At 41.9% G+C, this 20603-nt stretch overlaps 1 protein-coding gene across 1 annotated transcript in view; it reads left to right on the top strand.

Annotated features, from left to right (window-relative positions):
* Window positions 1-20603, top strand: part of LOC126458555 (protein big brother) — a 248981-nt gene that overhangs the window by 25182 nt on the left and 203196 nt on the right. The window contains exons 2-3 of the mRNA XM_050095677.1: window positions 8525-8611; window positions 13217-13327. Of these exons, the coding sequence (XP_049951634.1) occupies window positions 8525-8611; window positions 13217-13327 (198 nt within the window). The remainder of the gene's footprint in view (window positions 1-8524; window positions 8612-13216; window positions 13328-20603) is intronic.

Genomic DNA, 20603 nt, shown 5'->3' with positions numbered 1-20603 from the left:
CTTGGAGCAGGAGAGGCACCACAGGACATTTTAATTTCCACTGTCTATACTTTTACGAATAAATTCATAAAACTTTGTCAGCACGACCAGGAAGGATTAAGGATTCACAATCATAGCAGTGGAAGTTCAAAAAAATAACAAAATAATTTTTTTTACATGAGAAAGTTCATCATTTTTTTCACTTCTATTGGCTGCGTTTGTTGCTATAGGTACATGTTTCTTCATAAGTAAGAGAGATTCTTCGATGAATTTTGAACAGCATACAAGCCATACTTACAGGTGTATGAAATTCTAGAAATTATTTAATTTCTGAAAAAATGAATGTGCTGTTACATTTTAAACTTCATGTCTAGAAAAAACTCAATTTTTATAGTTAATTATCGCAATTTTTACCACAGTTTTTAATAGATTTGGAAAATTCTAGAGTTTCATACAGCTGTACGTATGGTATTTATGCTGTGCAAAATTCATCGAATAATCTCCCTTACTTATGAAGAAAAGAGTACCTACAGCAACAAATGGAGCCAATGGTAAGTGAAAAGAAGTTGAAATACAAACGTAAAAAATAAATTATTTTCTTATATTTTTGAACATCCACCACTATAAGTGTAAATCTTGAATCCTTTCTGGTCATTCTGACAAAGTTTTATGAATGTATTTTTAAAAGTATAGACAGTAGAAATTAAAAATTCTTGTGGTGTCTCCTGCTCCAAGTCGGCCCGTTTGACGTCCTACCCCCCTTAAGGTATGCGCTTTAGAGCTCTCAATTACTAGACGTTTTTTCGATGTATAATGAGTCATGTACATGCTCAAAACTAGTAGAATAAGAAGAAGAATAAATTACAGCTGCGATGAAATACACACACAAAAAATATATTTCATACAATGTATTAAAGCTGCTAAACAGCACGTACAAAAAGTAATTCAGTTCCTCACTATTTGATGGTGATGTCTGAAACACGGAAGTCCGAAAGAGATAGGAGACAGCCATTCTTATCGAAACGCACAGGTGGTCTGACACCACGCCGGTGTAACCGACTGGCACTCCGCACGTGGAACTCATGCCTGAGCGGAGAGCCTGTACCCAAAGGTGATCGGTTTCTCACAAGCGGTGGACCGGGCCGCAAGAGGCAGGAAGCAGGCGTTTAAACGGTCGGCTATTATAACAGCGAGGGCGATCGCTCGGCTGTGGACGCGCCCGCACAGGCCGTCACGCTCGGTAACGCGCTCCCCAGACACCTGCCCTGCACCCGTGAGAAACCCGAGAGCTCACTGCACTTCACAGCAGCGCCCGGCCGAGTTTCACGCGTGATACCAACTCCTTACTGAAGCAGTTAGTGGCAGTCCACATGTGTACCGCCAAACACTGGGACTGCTTTCGCGGGGGAGAGCCTACTTTCACCCTCTTTGGTGTACAGCATGTACGGAATGACTCAGAGAAACGCAGAATTTAGGACAGAAGGTAGATCAAGCGTAAATGACAACTGAACTGGCAGGGATGATTATTAGCATGTGGTATAATGAAGATATCTACATCTGCATTCTGCAAACTACTGTGAAGTAGATAGAAGGGTGTGCTTTCCAGTGCACAAGCTATTGGGGCTTCTTCCCATCGCACTGTCATATGAAGTGCGGGAAGAATGACTGTTTAAACGATTTCGTGAGCGCTGTAATTAGTCTGATATTGTCTTTGCGATCCGCGAGAGTGATGGGTAGAGTGTTACAATACATTCGTAGTGTTGTCACTTAAGGGGCTCCGGAAAGGCTCAAAATCATGAAAAGTTCAATTTTTACTTTTTTGCGTTTTCTGAATCTGCAGACTATTACCTTTTAATAGATATATAATTTATTCAATTCCGAAGACTACAACTATTTTTAAATTTTTTTTTTGAAATGTGTTCTACATGAGCGTGACCCACTGTGGCGCTGTTAAACTGCTGTCAAATGGTGTTATTATTAACGTCCGTGTTCATCAGGTACAATTTAGTGATCTGAGATAAAGTATGTGTTGTGGCTAACCTGTGATGGTTCAATATATATCGCTGGTGTGATTGTCGATTGTTTCATGTTTATTTACTCTGTCGTTATCTCGAAAATATTCGTAATTAATTCTGTTTCTTGAGTCTCTGTTTTGTTGAAGTATAATAATGAGTAAAAGTAAAGTTATTAGAAATCCTCTGAAGGCTTTTAAGAAAAGGAGAAATGTTGGAAAGCCAAAGGTATGTGTTATTACTGTAAACAATAAAGACGATAACCAAGTGAGTGAACCTAACCTCTCAAGTACACCTGCCCATAGCAGTCAAAGTGGGAAAGAAAATACTTCACAGAAGAAGCTTGGTTCAATGAGTGAAAACTATGAATGCTTTATGGGCGAATCGGATGTGAATGAAATATTTGATATGTCGGTTCTCAAAGGAATTTTTTCAAACTGTGTAAGATGTATTCATTGTAGTGAAGTTGGTCTGGAACTCTCCATAATAAAGCACGTAGGACTTGCTAGTGAAATACAACTGAAATGTGATAAGTGTTCATACATGACCACCTTTTGGAACAGTGTTGCAGTAACTGCAACTGAAGAAAATGGTAGCAAAATCTACGAACACAACAACGAGCGATGCTTGCTTTAGAGAAGGAACGCCTTCGGGCTGCAGACAGGGCTGTAAAGAGTCTAGAAATACAAGCAAGAGTAAACAGGAGGAGGAGCAAGAGGAAGCTGGAGGAGAAGTTTGCAGAGGATGAAGATAATCCATCCTATGGACCTGGAATGCACTAAAAAGTTAATCCAATCTTTGTCGCTCGATTCCCAAAAGTTTTATTTTCTCATACTTATTACATGTTTTCTAAGGATCTTCCAAACATATTTGTTTCAAACTTTCAGTAAATGTTACACAGTACCTTCTGCATAATTTAACACAGCCTTTTTCCAAAAAACTGTATATTTTTGAATATATAAATAAAAAATTGCAAAAAAATGTTGTGAATTTTCATTACAATTGAAAAGAAATCATCTTTAATAACTGAACTAAAATTTTGTAAAATCCCTGTGTTAAGTTGTAGCCCATATTCCAATAAATGATCTGTAAAAAGTTCAACTTCCTACCTCAAATACTTTGTGAGGAAAGAAGTAATTTATAGGCGTTATTTTAACATTGCAAGTATAGGGCGTTCCGGAGCCCCTTAAAGCTGGTTCTTGAAACTTTGTAAGTAGGTTTCCATCGGATAATTTGCGTCTGCCAGTTCAGTTACTTAAACATCTCCGCTTTGCTCTCTCATGTGTCAAGCAAGACTATTACAATTCGTGCCACACTTTCGTGTAACGTTCAGCATCCCACGTTAGCCCTATTTAGTATGTGTCCCAAACACCTGAGCAATATTGTAGGATGGGTAGTGTGTGTGTGTGTGTGTGTGTGTGTGTATTGTAAGCTATCTCCTTTGCAGCCTACATTTCCTTAGTGTCCTACCAAAGAACCTAAGTCTGCCACCTGCTTTAACAACTGCTGAGTCTAGATGATCGTCCCATTTTATATGCCCACTAATTATTACACCCAGGTATTTTGTATGAAGCGAATAATCCCAATCGCGAGTAAGACATTGTGATCGTAGGATACTAAGTATTTTTCGTTTTGTGAAGTGCACAGTTTTACAGCTCGGAACATTTAAAGAGAGTTGCCAATTCTTACACCAAAACACTTGACTCACTATTTGTGCAACTTGTTTCAGAAAATATTTCATCTGCGCAGAGTCTGAATTTCGCCTATACCTGTAGATGACCCTGCATTTAAGACTACATGCTGCGTCCTCTACACCAAGAAATCTTCAGACCGTTCACAAATTTCGCTTGTAGCCTCATACTATCGTACTTCTGACAGTAAGCGTTGGTGTTTACTGACCTAAATGCTTTTCGGAAATGCAGCTAGCATTAGGAGCAAGATCAATGCTGTGTACACTACCTGAAGGATTGCTGTCGAGTGTTCGGAATTTTTATTCTCCTGAACTAGGTGCACGTATGTACTCTGTTGCCAGCTACAGTAATGGATACTATCATCTAATGGCCCCCTCTCATAGCTACGAAAATTCACAAGAACAACTGTCATCTGATTTGGCTGTCCTCTGCTTGGCATATAGGTGACAGGACCATATAGGCGATGGCTCTTCAATTATTTAACTAAATACGTCGCCAGAAGCAAGTCAGCGAGTTTCCGTGCGCCCCTAACTCGTCGAACATTTAATACTTCTTCATTAAAGACCTTAATGTTAACGAGGCGTTCAATCCTTACCGATATCTTCTACGATCGTATTCATTGTGTGGATCTTCCACTGTTCTCGTTCCTGTAACTGTTGAATGCCCTGCAGTAAACACGGTTTTCGATGGTTTCAGCACCCGCTCTGCATCTTTTGAGTCACTCCCACTCCGAGCTGTTCGTGTCCGCTGCGTTGGGTTTTACCTCTTGGTCATAATCGTGTCACTCAGTTTTTCAAGTGGGTGAAAAAACTAAATCGGAGAGTGATGTCCCGACTGCACTTGAAATGCAGCTCCTCACTCAGGAACTTCGCGCAAAGCCTGTGAGTGGTCATTCGTTATGATCTGAAACTTGTTTCCCAGCCTATTATACACCGTATGTTTTATTTGGAAGATGTGAGAAGGAACCAGACGAAAGTTGAAGGTTTGTGTCGGTAGCCGAAGTTTCCCAGCCTATTATACACCGTATGTTTTATTTGGAAGATGTGAGAAGGAACCAGACGAAAGTTGAAGGTTTGTGTCGGTAGCCGAAGTGTTCTAATTTCTCTAAATTGATGAAGTTCTGCCCAAGTCCAGTCCTAGTTCTACAGTCAGTATTAACCTACGACACACAATCGTACAAGGAATGAACTCAAACTCTTAACTGTGTTTTCCCACATACAATTTAATTGGACATGAAAACTTTTATAATGTGGCCAATGTTAACACCAGCACTTTAGAGTAGGTGTTACAGCGCTGATTGTGTTCGCAAGGTATTCACGTGACGCTGTGGAAGCGGAGAGAGGTGACTGTATCAGGCTTTGGAACAACCTTTTCTTGCAAAGATGAAATCAGGAGTTCACGTACCTGATACAGCGAGCATCACTTAGGCAACTACAGGGTTGCCGTTATTCATTTATATGATTGATAGGAATGTGTCCACTTTTATTATGACTAAATTTAGATTTCATCGCCTTTCTTGCCTTGGTTTTGCTTAATTGCTAATCCTGGCTCCGAAAACATTTCTCTAGCATATATGCATAAATTTTGACTTTTGCGTTTTTCATATTCCACTTATTCTCTCCATTCTTCGGCCAAATTACCAAGTGAAATAATTGCTATGTTGTCACATCCGTTGTGATAATCTGTACAATTGACATTTTAAATCTGCTGAAGTATAAAAAATCTTTACAGACTGCAACTGTAAACAGAATCTTTCAGCAAACATTTCATAACTTCCCTCTACCTTTTTGCGGGACCCTAAAGTTGTGAAAATACCCCAGTGTGAAAAACAGATCGGTGTAATTTTACAGACAGATTAGGAAGCATGTTATTTAATATCCCTTTCTCGGGCATTTGCAATAACTGTGCGGTAAAGGTTGGAAGATTTTAGGAGGAGAAATAAGGAAAGGGAAGCATGGTATTTAGAACCCCGATGCTAACGCTTAATGTCGTTTTTAAGTATGCTTAATGTAGGACAGCTAATGTCATTGGTGGTAAATATTCTGGAAACTATTTCGAGACCTAGGCTCCAAACGAAGAACTTCCTAGATATGGTCCAAACGTTCCTGTCGATCTGGAAGGGAAAGTTACGGATCATACCATGGATCGTTTCGATCGATCTCTTGAAAAGAGAGAGAGCGAGGCAGCGCAGTGATTAAGGCCTTGTACCCCAATTCGATAGGAATGGTGTTCAGGTTTCCTCCGGATCGGTCTAATTCATGCTTACCGTGATCGCCCTCTATCACTTGAGGCACGCAAAGTTCGTTCGAAAGGTTCACGGCGATATCGTCACGTCCTTGCCTGTCATTAATGATATGAGACTGGATGTGACATTAAGTCTTCAATTTTCTTCCTTTCTGTTTCGTAAAGGCAACTGGGTCATACGAAGAGGGAATTTTAGAGTTCCTTGCTGAATGTCTACGCGCCACACTTTACTAAATTGCTCTATAATTTAAGTAATGATCTATCAATACGCTGTCAGAGGCACAGAGGGTCAGTACTGATACTGGAGTAACCTCTGGCAGTTTCCTTTCACCCTTCGTGCAGTGGGTGTGCTTGCCGATTTAGGTACCTAAGCATTAAATTTAGTGGAGTCAGTGATTCGACTACAGAAGAATGTAGTAAAAATAAAGCTGATTCGAAAGCATGATGCTCTGCGTGTAGGTTGACACCTTACTAGCGCGACTACTGTGAAGAACCATGAGCGCTGAAGATGCTGGCAGCTGAGATAATTCGGCGGCGCGAATGCAGTAACGCTGCGCGAAGGCGATAATAGCCCCTGACGCGAGTCCGAGGCGTTCCGCCGTGGAGTTTCTCAGCCGTTTTGCTCGAAGAATACTCTGTGGAATTCTGTCAAAGGTACGTAGGCCCGGTCCTAAGCATTTAATGACCCAGACAGCCATGCTTATTTTGGATCCCTCACAATTACACTGGATTTGTTACGTGTACCGATTTCTTTAATATTTCGTACTATCTTTTTCTCACCTTGGGTTCGTATCGTTTTAGTGCAGGACCTCACCTGGCGCCTCTTCTTTCATCGTAGACCTGTCGCTTGTTTCTGTCGCCTAGCTAATGTCCGTAACGATGTGCTAAGAGCGTCAACTGTGCTAGTCGTTTCGATGTTTTAACTGTTTGTGTGTTGTGTTAACGTGGTGGAGATGGACAATGGGTCCATTAGGGCTCGGTCGTTCATTCAGCTGTGGGTCACTATCTTGTTGTCAAAGTGGTCATTCGACACCTAGCGTCACATTATCATGCTAAGATCTACTCTGTAAAGTACCTACTTTTATCCTCACTTATTCTTTGGAGTACTTCTTCATCTCAAATTTTATCTATCCACTGAAGTTTAACATTCTTCGCTAACACAATTTTCCAACTTTTTCCGGGTCTTACTTCTCCAGACGTCCGATGGTTCACGTTCGACTTCCATGAAGTGCTCCAAACGAAACTTCTAGAAACTTTTTCTTCAATTGTATATTAGTATCTGATACAGTTGAGCTATTTTAGTGAAGAAAGCTACCTTCGCCTATGCTAATCTACTTTTGGAACATCTTCATGTACTCTTTATCAACTGTGGTTATCCTTAAGCCATATTCAGTGCTAAGTATATGTTCCTTTCGGCGGGTCTTCTACTCTTCCTTACATCCGGCCAAGGAGCTGCGTCGTAGACGAAATTTGTTTTTTTATTTCTCTTCCGAAATTTTCTTTAACTTTATTGCTTCCTTGACGAACAGGTTGTGAACAACAAGCGTGATTAGCTGCACTTCTACCTCTCACCGTCCCTAACACTAACTCGCCTTCGTTGACCGTTCATTTTTGTCAGTCCCACGTAGATTTTGTACGTGTATGATATAGACCGTTTGTCTATGACTGTGTCGCCCAGTCTTCTACGGATTGTTCTCTTAACATGCCCTAAGTTATAGAAGGCTTTCGCTGGGTCGACAAATGCTAGGAAGATATCCTAATTTTTCTTCCGTTTGACTTCAGCTACCAAGCGTAATGACAGAATTGCTCTTCTCATACCTTTTCTCTTTCTAAAACCAAATTGATGTTCCTGCACTGTGTTTGCAATTATTTTCTATCCTTCTGTATATTATTCTGATCAGAAATTTACAAGTGGGACATGGCAGACTAACGTCTGACAGTTTTCACATTTATCTGCACACTGCCAAATTATCCTGCAGTCGTAAACGGCCTATTGTGTTAAATTTGTAGTCAGATGTAACTGTAGCTGTTAACCTTTGAGAGTCAGCACCTTCGTCCCATATTCAGACAGAATAGTACGTATAGCGAGAGATAACAATACAAAAAAGCGTAAATCGATTCCTGCTTCGGATTAGCGACAATTGGACTGATCCAGCAGTCAGTCAAGGTACAGTTCTTAGGCGGTTCCCCAAGCTTCTGCGGGGGAGTTAACGCTATTATCTGGATTAGCCGCATCCTCCCCTGCCCCACGTGTCTCACCGGTTGGGTTAAAACGATGCAGCTTCGGAGGAGATATAAACGCCAATTCTACAATGCAAATGCTCGCTGTGCTGCAGTCGAAACAAAACCAGTAGATGCGCAGATTGGTTGCTATGCTACGAGACAAATTAAACACATCGGCCTTACACCCTTAATTTATTATTAACTTGTTGAGGTTATGAGTATGGTAACTGTGCTTTGGCAGTAGACGTATCCCTGGCTATCAGGCACTTCGTTTCTTCTCATCATACAACCCACAAATTTAATGCCTGTTGCATTGCGCTAAATTGCTATCCTTGTCTTCGAAGCAATGAGTCTGGAAGTGTGTTCGTGTTGCAGGTGCGGTATACTGGCTACCGGGACCGACCACTGGAAGAGAGGCAGGCCCGCTTCCACAACGGCTGTCGTGAGGGGCACACGGAAATCGTAAGTGTCTCTCTCTTGTTTGGCTACATCATATATTTTTCCTGAAACGAATGCAATAGATTTCGCGAGTGTCATTCATTTCTGTATGCTGTTTTGAATATCCTTAACCTGTAAAACGCTCAATAATTGCAAAATAAGCAACGCGAAAAACTTTAGATTGTTTTTGATTGCCTAGTTGATTTTTTTACAAAAAAAGGGCTATTCATTCAGTTTTAGAAGACATCAAAAATTTAAAAAATAAAAAGGAGTTGATCTTATCACGACTATATTAAAATGTACTATTCATCCCATTCCATGGCGTATCGGGTACAGCAACCACGGGTAGTATTTCGAAAGAAAAATAGTCTTGGTTGCAGAGAAAACAAAACCCTTTCGCCCCTCTGGGGTAACATCAGAAAATCTATAAGACAAAGACAACAGTATACGTCAAGGTATGGTCCAGTATAGCTTTGCAAAGTAGGAACATATCTACTCTGACGAATACTACTTTCCTTTTTTTTTTATTTTTCCTTGTAGATTTTCTGATAATGTCCCAGAAGGATAAAACGCGTCAATAAAAGTATTTTTCCCTTGCAACCAAAACTGTTTTTCTTTCGCACCACTAGTAATGGTTTTTAACAGTTTATGCACCGTTGAACTATGCTCAAGAAACCTAAAAAGGGCTTCCTGTCCTCCTCCCGCCTCTGCCGCCCCCCCCCCCCCCCCAAAGAAGAAATCTGATGTTATTGAATAAAAACGCTGTTGCTGATATTTCACTGTTGCAACTCTGCAATAATTATCGATATTACATTCGATGAAAAAGAAGTTCGAAGGCAGAGTTAAACGTGATGTTACAGCCGAGGCGCAGCTTAGAACGCCGCCATCTTGTAAAAAGCATACTAACTAGTGAAACGTGGACTGTGGGAAAACCGGAACAGAAGAGAATCGAAGCATTTGAGATGTGGTGCTATAGACGAATGTTGAAAATTGGTTGACTGATAAGGTAAGGAATGAGGAGGTTCTACGCAGAATCGGAGAGGAAAGGAATATGTGGAAAACACTGATAAGGAGAAGGGACAGGATGATAGGACATCTGCTAAGACATGAGGGAATGACTTCCATGGTACTAGAGGGAGCTGTAGAGGGCAAAAACTGTAGAGGAAGACAGAGATTGGAATACGTCAAGCAAATAATTGAGGACGTAGGTTGCAAGTGCTACTCTGAGATGAAGAGGTTAGCACAGGAAAAGAATTCGTGGCGGGCCCCATCAAACCAGTCAGTAGACTATTGACAAAAAAAAAAAAAAAAAATGAGCTTTTAATCCAGTTTTTACTAATGCAACTGGACATTCTCGTATAGTACTGTCATATAAGTTATTGCATGACAACAGCTAATGGTGCTTTCCAATGCACATTCACCGCTTTTTCACATTCTGAACGATCTGAAGATGGTTTCAAATAGGAACCGAAACTAGTTGTCGTACTTTAATTGTGACAGGAAAATTGCGTAATAGACGTCAAAAGTTTTTTGCTCAAAAATTTATTTAATAAGCCACATTAAGACCGCAGTCTCCTCCCTGGCTATGTCAGGCGTCACTAAAAAAATAATGTTTGCGTCTCAGAGGAATTTTTCACTTCAGAATCGCGTGTTCAGCGTTCTTGGAAACACGTACAGTTCTCACCCCTGGCTCCACATCCTACTGATAGCCTCTGTCCCAAACACTATTCTTAATGGATTCGACCACTAATCATATATGTTCGGTTTCTCATTTCATACAAACCATAGGACGATTTTTTACAGTTAAGTTACCCGTTTGATAAATCACTTTTCGCCCCAAATGATTTGCCGGCCGGAGTGGCCGTGCGGGTCTAGGCGCTACAGTCTGGAGCCGAGCGACCGCTACGGTCGCAGGTTCGAATCCTGCCTCGGGCATGGATGTGTGTGATGTCCTTAGGTTAGTTGGGTTTAGTTAGTTCTAAGTTCTAGGTGACTGATGACCTAAGAAGTTAAGTCGCATAGTGCTCAGAGCCATTTGAACCATTTGAACCCAAATGATTTAAACATCAATCTTTTGTAATTCATAAATTTTATGTAATCCTTATATTGACTACGAACGTACATAATTTCATTCAAGACTAGGATATTTGTTTCTGAGTCTGTGATTGTAAGCGTTAACATTGGGGTAACGTAAAAATTGGAAAGTTAAAAAATTACGTTGTAAATGATATGATCTTTAAAAATGTAAATTTTGTGTGGCATTGTTGGTTGGAATATCCTATGGGGTGAGGTTAAATCGCTTATTGGAAAAAGTGCTCTTTCTCCGCTCTCACTGGTCCTTTTTTATGCGGATATATGGGCATTGTGTCGTATGTGTATTCGTAGAGTGTAGGTTGCTTGTACAGTGTAATGTTTGTAATATGTGTGGATAAAACTCCTGTCAAGGTCGCAAATTTTCGTTACTGCATACCAGTTTCGGCTCATTACCGAACCATCTTCAGATCAGTCTAAAATATTGTTCAGTTTGTGAGACTCACTACACATCGTCGTATTTTCTAGAGCTAAGTCGCCCTAGTTATATAAAAAAACCTGAAGTGAAACTCGTAGTTGGTTATGTAAACTGAATACGTTAACCACTCATCAGAGTTGTCAGTTTACATAACCAACAAAGATTGTCACGTTAGGATACTTTATTTAACTACGGGCTCTTAGTTCCAAAAAATACGACGCTGTGAACGTGTCACACACTAAACAACACTTAAGATTGCTCTAAAAATGGCTTGGTAAAGAATATTTGCGATCTTGATGTAGGATTTTTATTCAACATGTTTTAAATCAACAGATCGATCTCCCCCCCCCCCCCCCCTCCGATTGACAATGTCAAAGAGTAACCTGCAATGCCCGTCTTGTGTGGCGATGGTGATAATGAAAGAAGGGAGAGGCTGATACCCGATGCCGGCACGTGTTATACTCCTCTTGAATAACACCATGCGGGCTGGTAAATTTTAACGTCCCCATCCGACGGCGGATCCCCATCAACAGTATCATGTGCCCTCACTACATGAGACGCTGCAGTGAGATACGGAATTTAATCCAGGACACTGGCGCAAAAACTAACGATCAGAATTTTATACCACCAACATTCTCCTCTTGCTAGCACTGAAAATTTGAAGGATATTATTCTACCGGACAGCTTTAAAATTGCTTTATTCTGCAACACTAGTTTAGCGTATGGCACATTCTCAGGTGCATCTACACTAACAACAGATACATTGCCCTAGTCAATTGTCACGTGCCATGTGTATTTGTGCATGTATTTCTTCAATTTTATCGAGGCTGTGGTGCCCCACCGAGGAGAAAAAAAGTGAAAATTTCATCCACCACCAGGATAGGACTACATCTGGCTTACTCAAGAGTCGAGCGCCATCGCGCATGCGTGCGTTAGTGTCCTCGGCTGCGCAAGTGGGTCAAAAAATCTTTAATACCCAAGAACTCGCGTGGATCTCTGAGTTCTAAAGGTACGTCATATAACTGATGTTTTGGAAACCATTGTTCCGTCTACGTCCAACTTCATGATGCTTGCAGAGAGTTAACGGGACTTCTCCTTTTTAAGCACTTTTACCATAATCACCAGCATTGCTATAAAATTACGGTATGTTGATAGTTTTTACTTATGGACCGTCTGAAAGCAACTGAATAAAACACAATATTAGTGCCATACGCGTTTCGCCTTTATTTTCTGCAAGGCATCATCAGTGGCAGGTTGCGTGGACAATTTCTTACATATTACCCTTCTGTTGCATTTTTGGTGTTGTTCTTCTTCTTATGAATGCCAATTTGAGGTTTTTTCCCCATTCCAGAGCACTATGAACTGAAAGCTTGTTTCAATGCAATGCAGAAGAAGAACAACAGCAAAAATGCAACAGGAGCGTAATATGTAAGAAATTGTCCACGCAACCTGCCACTGATGATGCCTTGCAGAAAATAAAGGCGAAACGCGTATGGCACTAAAATTGTGTTTTATTCAGTTGCTGTCAGACGGTCCATAAGTAAAAATTATCAACATACCGTAATATTACACGCAACTGAGGAAGACAGGACTACAAAAGTTGAAGACTGCTATAAAAGCTTCTGATGATCAGTAACCATTAGTTGTAGAGCCAAACTTCAGACTTTTAATCTCAAAGCGGAAAACGGAATCCGTTAGTGCATAAATATTCCTGTACAAGGGCATGATAGTTATAAATGATCTTATCATTCGTTTGAAATTCCTCATGGTGACTGCTTCGCACCACCTTCATGATCAGTTTATTACAGTTTTGTTCTGTATTTTTTGGTCAGCAGTCCGCCTCCGATAGTGAGCGGTCTGCGTGTCTGACTGCCACGTGCCGATTCGGGTTCAGTTCTCAGCAGTGCCAGGGACTTTTGTTTGGTGAGAGCGCTGGAAGTGGTACACCTGGTAATTGAGGAGTTAGCAGATAACCTTCCTATTAGTGAAAACTGCACAAAATCTCTACAACAGATCCTGAGATTAGCCTTCACGAGAGAAAACCGCGGCGGGTGGGGGGGGGGGGGGTTAAATTAAAATATATGTACAGATAACCAGCACGTCGGTCGGTGGTTTTGCAGGCGTTCGTGGCGACGGGCACCAACATCCAGCTGGTGTTCAATCCCAGCACCAACGGCTACAGCACGGCGGACCCGGGCCGCGAGTGCGACTTCGATAAGGAGCACGGCAAGGTGAGTAGGGGGCGTCGCCATGGCCTTTCAGCCCGCTTGCCAGCAGATGCGAAAGACGGCGGCGCTGTGCAGCTCATTAGCTAGCATTTAGCTGTGCCCTACCAGCCGTGACTGCTTGCGCATTTTTGGAAGCTCTGTTAAGGATCTGAGCCGTCCTCCCACTCTAAGACAAAATTACCGTCAGAGGCATAGACATGGAGTTCATAATAATACACGAGAAACACCTTTACACTCTACAAGAAAACTAGCATATTAAAAAGAAAAAGACTCACACAACAGAAATGAAACAACTCATAAATGATGAGACCAATCTGGCAAACCACATAACTGTTAAGTTAATAGACCACTCAGTATAATATTAAATAAAGACATATGACCCACAATCACCATTAGCATCTACTCAGAGTTGGTCTGAGGCCCCCCCCCCCCCCTCTCCCCATTTTCGCATTCCGTATCGCATTCGGGAAGACGACAGTTCAAACCCGTCTCCGGCCATCCTGATTTAGGTTTTCCGTGATTTCGGGCAAATGCCGGGATGGTTTGTTCGAAAGGGCACGGCCCGTTTCCATCCCTATCCCTCCCTAATCCGAGTTGTCGGCGGGACGTTAAACACTAATCTCATCCTCCAGCTTCTTCTCCTACTCATCATCCTCCCCACTTTCCACGTAGTCTGAATTCCCTTCTCCCCTGCTCGTCCATCCCGCTCATACCTCTGCTGAAGGTCTAAACATTCCCCCTTCCTTGCCTCCCTTTCTGCTATCCTTCACAGTTCTTGAACATTTTATTTTACGAACAAGTTATCTCAGTAACCTCTTTGCGCAGCTATGATAGCATACGAATGATATGGTATTGTGCTATTTTGCCACGTAATGACATTATTGGGGAATAGTGGGTGTTGTGTGATACAGTCCATCAGCAGTCAGCGTCAATTCAATTTGTGTTCACTATATTTTGCGAAGCTTTCGAAATGTGGTGCTACAGAAGAATGCTGAAGATTAGATGGGTAGATCACATAACTAATGAGGAGGTATTGAATAGAATTGGGGAGGAGTTTGGGGCACAACTTGACTAGAAGAAGGGATCGGTTGGTAGGACATGTTCTGAGGCATCAAGGGAGGGCAGCGTGGAGGGTAAAAATCGTAGGAGGAGACCAAGAGATGAATACACTAAGCAGATTCAGAAGGATGTAGGCTGCAGTACGTACTGGGAGATGAAGAAGCTTGCTCAGGATATAGTAGCATGGAGAGCTGCATCAAACCAGTCTCAGGACTGAAGACCACAACAACAACAACTTATTTTGCAAAAAAAAAAAAAATAAATCAAAGCACGTTACTGGCACAGAATTTACAAATTTATCCTTATTATAAAACACATGGTAAGCGTACTCACCTATATATCACTGTACCCCGTGTTTTGATGAATACCTGCAAGCCGTGTGATGATAAATTTGTAACTTTGAAACCAAAGTCGTGTTTTTCAAATAAAGTTTACCAAAACTGAATTCTGACTGGCTGTTGTTGTACATTATTCGCAGGATAAAATTTACACTTAAGGATAAGGCGCATACGTCACAGTCGTTCATCCTGTGTACCGTGAGAGCAACGATTACTACTTCCTATGAACGCGTCCCACGCTGGTGCTTACCTCGTAGAGTTATGATCTCGTCACAGCTTTTAACAGTTCCTTGTGAGGCTGCTCCATACCGCTGATGCGCAGAGCGGTTACTATGTGTGATATTGCCTTCTAGCAAGTGTTATGTTTTACAGACGATGAACACGAATCCTTGTTCGGCCTCGGTCATTTGACAGCTGCTGCTCTTTATCTCCGATACGACTACGAGGTTGTTCACGCGGTTCAGCTCACAATGGTGCAGACGCTACGAAGCCTAATTTGTGGCTTGAAATGAAGTTACTGGCTCTTCGTTTCCGTGATGTCTTCCGATTGGTTGGGAGATCTCCTCCTGAATCTGTTAGGATGTAATGTTTTTATTTCTGCATAGTTAAGGACTCCCGCATTACGTATAGCTTCTTTTAAAAATGCTGGTCGCAGTGTTCTTCGGACCTTCGTGCTTCGTAATATTTCTTCTAGGACAGAACACTCATCACGTCTTCTTCGCTCTTTTGGTCTCCTAAAGGACCTTTCTTCGACAATTCTTTGCAGGAATTCCTGGTTGTTAGTGTTATCTGTCCAATTCAACAGGTGTCTGCAGCACCGTACTTAAACGCTTCAAGAAAAATGTTTGGAAATTTGTGGTAAGGTCTTATGGGACCCAGCTGCGGAGGTCATCGGTCCCTAAACTTACGCACTACTTAATCTAAGCCGGCCAGGGTGACCGAGCGGTTCTAGGCACTTCAGTCTGGTCGCAGGTTCGAATCCTGCCTCTGGCATGGATGTGTGTGATGTCCTTAGGTTAGTTAGGTTTAAGTAGTTCTAACAAGGGAACCTCCCCATCGCACCCCCCTCAGATTTAGTTATAAGTTGGCACAGTGGATAGGCCTTGATAAACTGAACACAGATCAATTGAGAAAACAGGAAGAAGTTGTGTGGAACTGTGAAAAAATAAGCAAAATATACAAACTGAGTAGTCCATGGGCGACATAGGCAACATCATGGACAACGTGAGCTCAGGAGCCCCGTGGTCCCGTCGTAGCGTGAGCAGCTGCAGAACGAAAGGTCCTAGGTTCAAGTCTTCCCTCGAGTGAAAATTTTACATTCTTTATTTTTGCATAGTTATTATCTGTCCGTTCGTTCATTGATGTCTCTGTTCACTGTAATAAGTTTAGTGTCTGTGTTTTGCGACCGCATCGCAAAACCGTGCGATTAGTAGACGAAAGGAGGTGCCTCTCCAATGGGAACCGAAAACATTTGATCGCAAGGTCATAGGGCAACTGATTCCTCCACAGGAAAACACATCCGATATATTCTATACGACACTGGTGACGGCATGTGCGTCACATGACAGGAATATGTTGTCGACCCACCTAACTTGTACACTTGGTGAATGGGTAAAAAGATTCTTCTACCTTGCCCGATTTAGGTTTTCTTGTGTATGTGATAATCACTCCCAAAAAAGTGATGAAAACATAAGAGTTTGTCACATAAACTGAAAATAAAAAATTAAACTTTTCACTCGATGGATGATTTGAACCAAGGACCTTTCGTTCCACAGCTACTCACGCTACCACGAGACCACGACGCTCCTGTGGTCCCAGTGTCCTTGATGTTGCCTATCTTCCCATGAACTACTCAGTTTGTATATTTTGCTTATTTTTCCACAGTTCCACACAACTTCTTCCTGTTTTCTCAATTGATCTGTGTTCAGTTTTTCAAGGCCTATCCACTGTGCCAACTTATAACTAAATCTGAGGGGGGTGCGATGGGGAGGTTCCCTTGTAAGTTCTAGGGGACTGATGGCGTCAGATGTTAAGTCCCATAGTGCTCAGAGCCATTTGAACCATTTGAAGTTAATCTAACTTAAACTAAGTTACTCTAAGGACAACACACCACACACACCCAGGCCCGAGGGAGGACTCGAACCTCCGACGGGGGGAGCCGCGCGGACCGTGACAAGACGCCTAAGACCGCGCGGCTACACCGCGTGTCACGCTTCAAGAGATTTCATTTTTGCCTATCGTTCAGGTTGTGCTTCCATACAGTGTTACGCTTAAAATGCAACACACAATCCCTTTTTTACTCACTTCAGTACATATGATTTCTGAAGAAAGCATTTTTCTTTTATCCGTGAGCATTGCTTTTGCTTTTAGAATTCTTTGTTTGTCTTCTTTGCTTCCTCCGTCTTCAGTTATCTCACTTCTTAAATATTTGTGTGATAATGTTTATTACATTTTATTTCCTCTCATTTTGATGAGGTTACTGGCTAATAATAATAATAGTAATAATAATGACAATAATAAGTATTTCTTGAAATGTACCGTAAAAAGGTCATGAAAACAGCATACGACTGATTGATGCCCTCTAGGAGCGAAAATATTTCAGGTAATTTGTAACTGGTTATCTTTCGTTCGTTGGAAGAGCGTGGCCAATAACTTGGGGCATCTCGAGTTGGAAGCAATGTAACGGTGCCTGAAAAGAGACGTTTAAGGGTAGGCCTTTCGCCGGAACGCATCGGGGAGGACTGGAGGTCCACGTGTGTCGGCAGACATGCCAGACACCCCCTGGCTCGCTAAGCTGACGGCCGGAGCGAAAGCGCATATTGTGAGAGGCCGTTACAACGGTACTCACCCGCCCTCAGCATTCATGACTGCTCTTCTGGGGACTCCCTCTTGAGGGCGCAGCTTCTGCCACGGCTGACGAACCTCTGTGTGTGTACGTACACACACACACACACACACACACACACACACACACACACACACACACACACACACACACGGAACAGAGAGAGAGAGAGAGAGAGAGAGAGAGAGAGAGAGAGAGACATCGGTTACCATCTACCAAAAACAGTCGGGAACGTTTTGAGGGCCTTTAATTGCGAATTAAGAGGTACTAACGTCGTTGTGCAATGGTTAAATAACTAGGTTCCGATTCTGTAGGAATACACCGTGCCGGTTTTAGTTTTACGTGGTTCGCTTACTTCGTTTCAGTCAGTTGCTGACATTGGTTCGTTCTATAAGATCGCGACCGTTACCATCTTCTGCACCGTTCGACTTAGTTACAGATGTCAAGATAGACAGGACATCTGAAAACGGCTCAGTACTGGGCGTCAACGTAACATATCGGAACGGAAGCTAATGTCGCCGTCAAATGGTTGTGTGTTCACTCTAGACGGAGCTTCAGCATAATGTCACGTCGCTTAGACCAGTACTGGACGGTGAAGGTGAGGTTATAAAGTTCCGCCGCCTCACAAAAACTGAGAAAATAACAAAGATATTAAAGTTCATTAACAGCCGAAATAAGATTCGTAACACTTGTCCTTGATAGGCCTTCTCATAAATTTTGCACATTGTTCAAAACTGGAAGAATATGGTTATACATTTGTACTCCGTAAGCCACCTTATGGTGGGTGGCTTAGGATACTTATGGGTACAGTTATTGGGAAGAATTTAAAAGAGTTGTGAGGGTGCTTGAAACAAGTCGCGGGTTTCCTCTGAATTATATTATTAACTATCATGACGCGTTTCGAGTTTAAACCATCATCCGATGGCCTATTATAAACAGACAAAAGTAACACCTGTTTTGTTATAAAGTTTACAGAAACGCAAATTTCTTATAAAAGTAAATTCTAAGCGAACAATATTCAAGACCAAAATGCTTTTATATATAGAAATACACATACTTTCAGATACAAGCACACGATACTTCGCTATAGACGTCAAATACTGTAATTGGCTATTATGTAGAATAAAAGGTAGTGCCATTAGCTGCACAGTTCCACCTTAAATGTTGAAGTACCATACAAGCGACGCTCAGCGCAATCGTGTGTGCTGGGAGAAACGGTTGTCCAAAGTGCGTGTCAAACAGGACGTACTTTAAACAATAAACCACACCACAGGGCAGAACACCTCTCCTACAGCATCTGCAACTGGAGTTGGCCGAGCCTCTGTGACGCTGTCACGCTTATGAAGTGAACCTGTAACGAAACGTGCTGCTCTTCTTTGTGTCTTACCTGTTTGCTGCATCAGTCGTATCTGGTACTAATCTCAAACTGATGAGCAGCAATGGAGTATTGCTGAAACGAGGATTTTGTACGCTACCTCCTTTGTGGGTGAGCTACCTGAGGATTCTTCCAATGAATCTGTTTGGCATCTGTCTATGGTTACTCTTAGGTGTGTGGCCGTTACACTTTAATTTGCTCCGTACGTGCACTGCTAGGTGATTTATGGAATCGTGTAATCATACAGTAATGGCTATCCCTGCCTATGTATGTGCAACACGTTAGACTTGTTTTAAGTATGAACTGCGAGGCCCCACACTAAGCGTGCATCCTCTGCAGATCTTCCTGCAAAAAAATGGCTCTGAGCACTATGGGACTTAACATCGATGGTCATCAGTCCCCTAGAACTTAGAACTACTTAAACCTAACTAACCTAAGGACAGTACACAACACCCAGCCATCACGAGGCAGAGAAAATTCCTGACCCCGCCGGGAATCGAACCCGGGAACCCGGGCGTGGGAAGCGAGAACGCTACCGCACGACCACGAGATGCGGGCGATCTTCCTGCATTTTGTTACAGTTTTCTAGCGGTAAAATTTTCTGATACAACAGCACCATCCGCGAAAAGCGTCATGGAACTTCCGACGTGATCCACTTGGTCATTTACGTATATTGTGAAAAGTGATGGTCCTATTGCACTCCCCTCTAATACGCCCAATGTTCAATTTCTCTCCGTTGAGAAAAACATGCTGTGTTGTGTTTGCTAGAAGCTTTTCATTCCTGTCACACAGCTGGCCTAATTCCGTACGCTCGTCTTTTGTTAAGTGTGTATCGAACGCCTACCAGACGTCTAGGAACACTGCATCAACCTGAGCGCCGGTACCCACAATCCACAGCTTTCTGAGTGTCGTCGTCGGACAAAGCGGGCCGGGTTCCATATGATCGAAAAAGTGTCTTCTACACATTTCAAAATATCGATATTTATTTGCCCTACTAATTATGTACCTACACACATCAAAAAATACTTTGAAGACATTACGTAATGCCATTTTACTTTATTATTTGCTTCTTATTTCCTTTATAAGTGCCACATAATGCGAAAATATTTTTCTCCTTCAATAGAGTTAATTTTTTCACTATTAAAAAGACATTTTAATAATTATTTTATCTGTATAAATTGTTAAATAAGCACAGAGTAGGTGTCTTCTTTGTCTAGATATTGTAAAATCTAAATTACTTATGTGGTCTGTTTTTTGGAAGAACATTCATAGGAAAAATCTCAAAGTTCTCATGTAACCTTCGCACTATGCGACGAATGCAAAATGAACAACAAAATACAAATTGAGAAGATAAAAGTAGTTCAGTTCACTACTATGCCACGAATGAGGAGCACGGCGAGATCTTCCGACGTTATCAGACGACGCCACTGTCACCCCACCAACGTCAACATCAAAAATGTCGTCCCGGGAAACCTTGAAGATAACATTCCGTTCCGTGACGACCAGTGTGAATCAATCGATCTTTAACCTTCCTTTCTTTGTCACTACTATATTCTTAACCTTGCTGTTTCTTTTTCTTTCTTTTTTTTTCTGCGCTGTGGCATGTCAGCAGATTTTATTACAAAAATCCCGCTTCAGTCGTCGTTACAGGGAGTTTGTAGC

The sequence above is a fragment of the Schistocerca serialis genome, chromosome 2 (assembly GCF_023864345.2).
Source record: "Schistocerca serialis cubense isolate TAMUIC-IGC-003099 chromosome 2, iqSchSeri2.2, whole genome shotgun sequence".
In the NCBI taxonomy this organism is placed as follows: domain Eukaryota; kingdom Metazoa; phylum Arthropoda; class Insecta; order Orthoptera; family Acrididae; genus Schistocerca; species Schistocerca serialis.
Note: the sequence above shows the minus strand (reverse complement) of the source record. Positions and strands in the feature narration are given on the sequence as shown.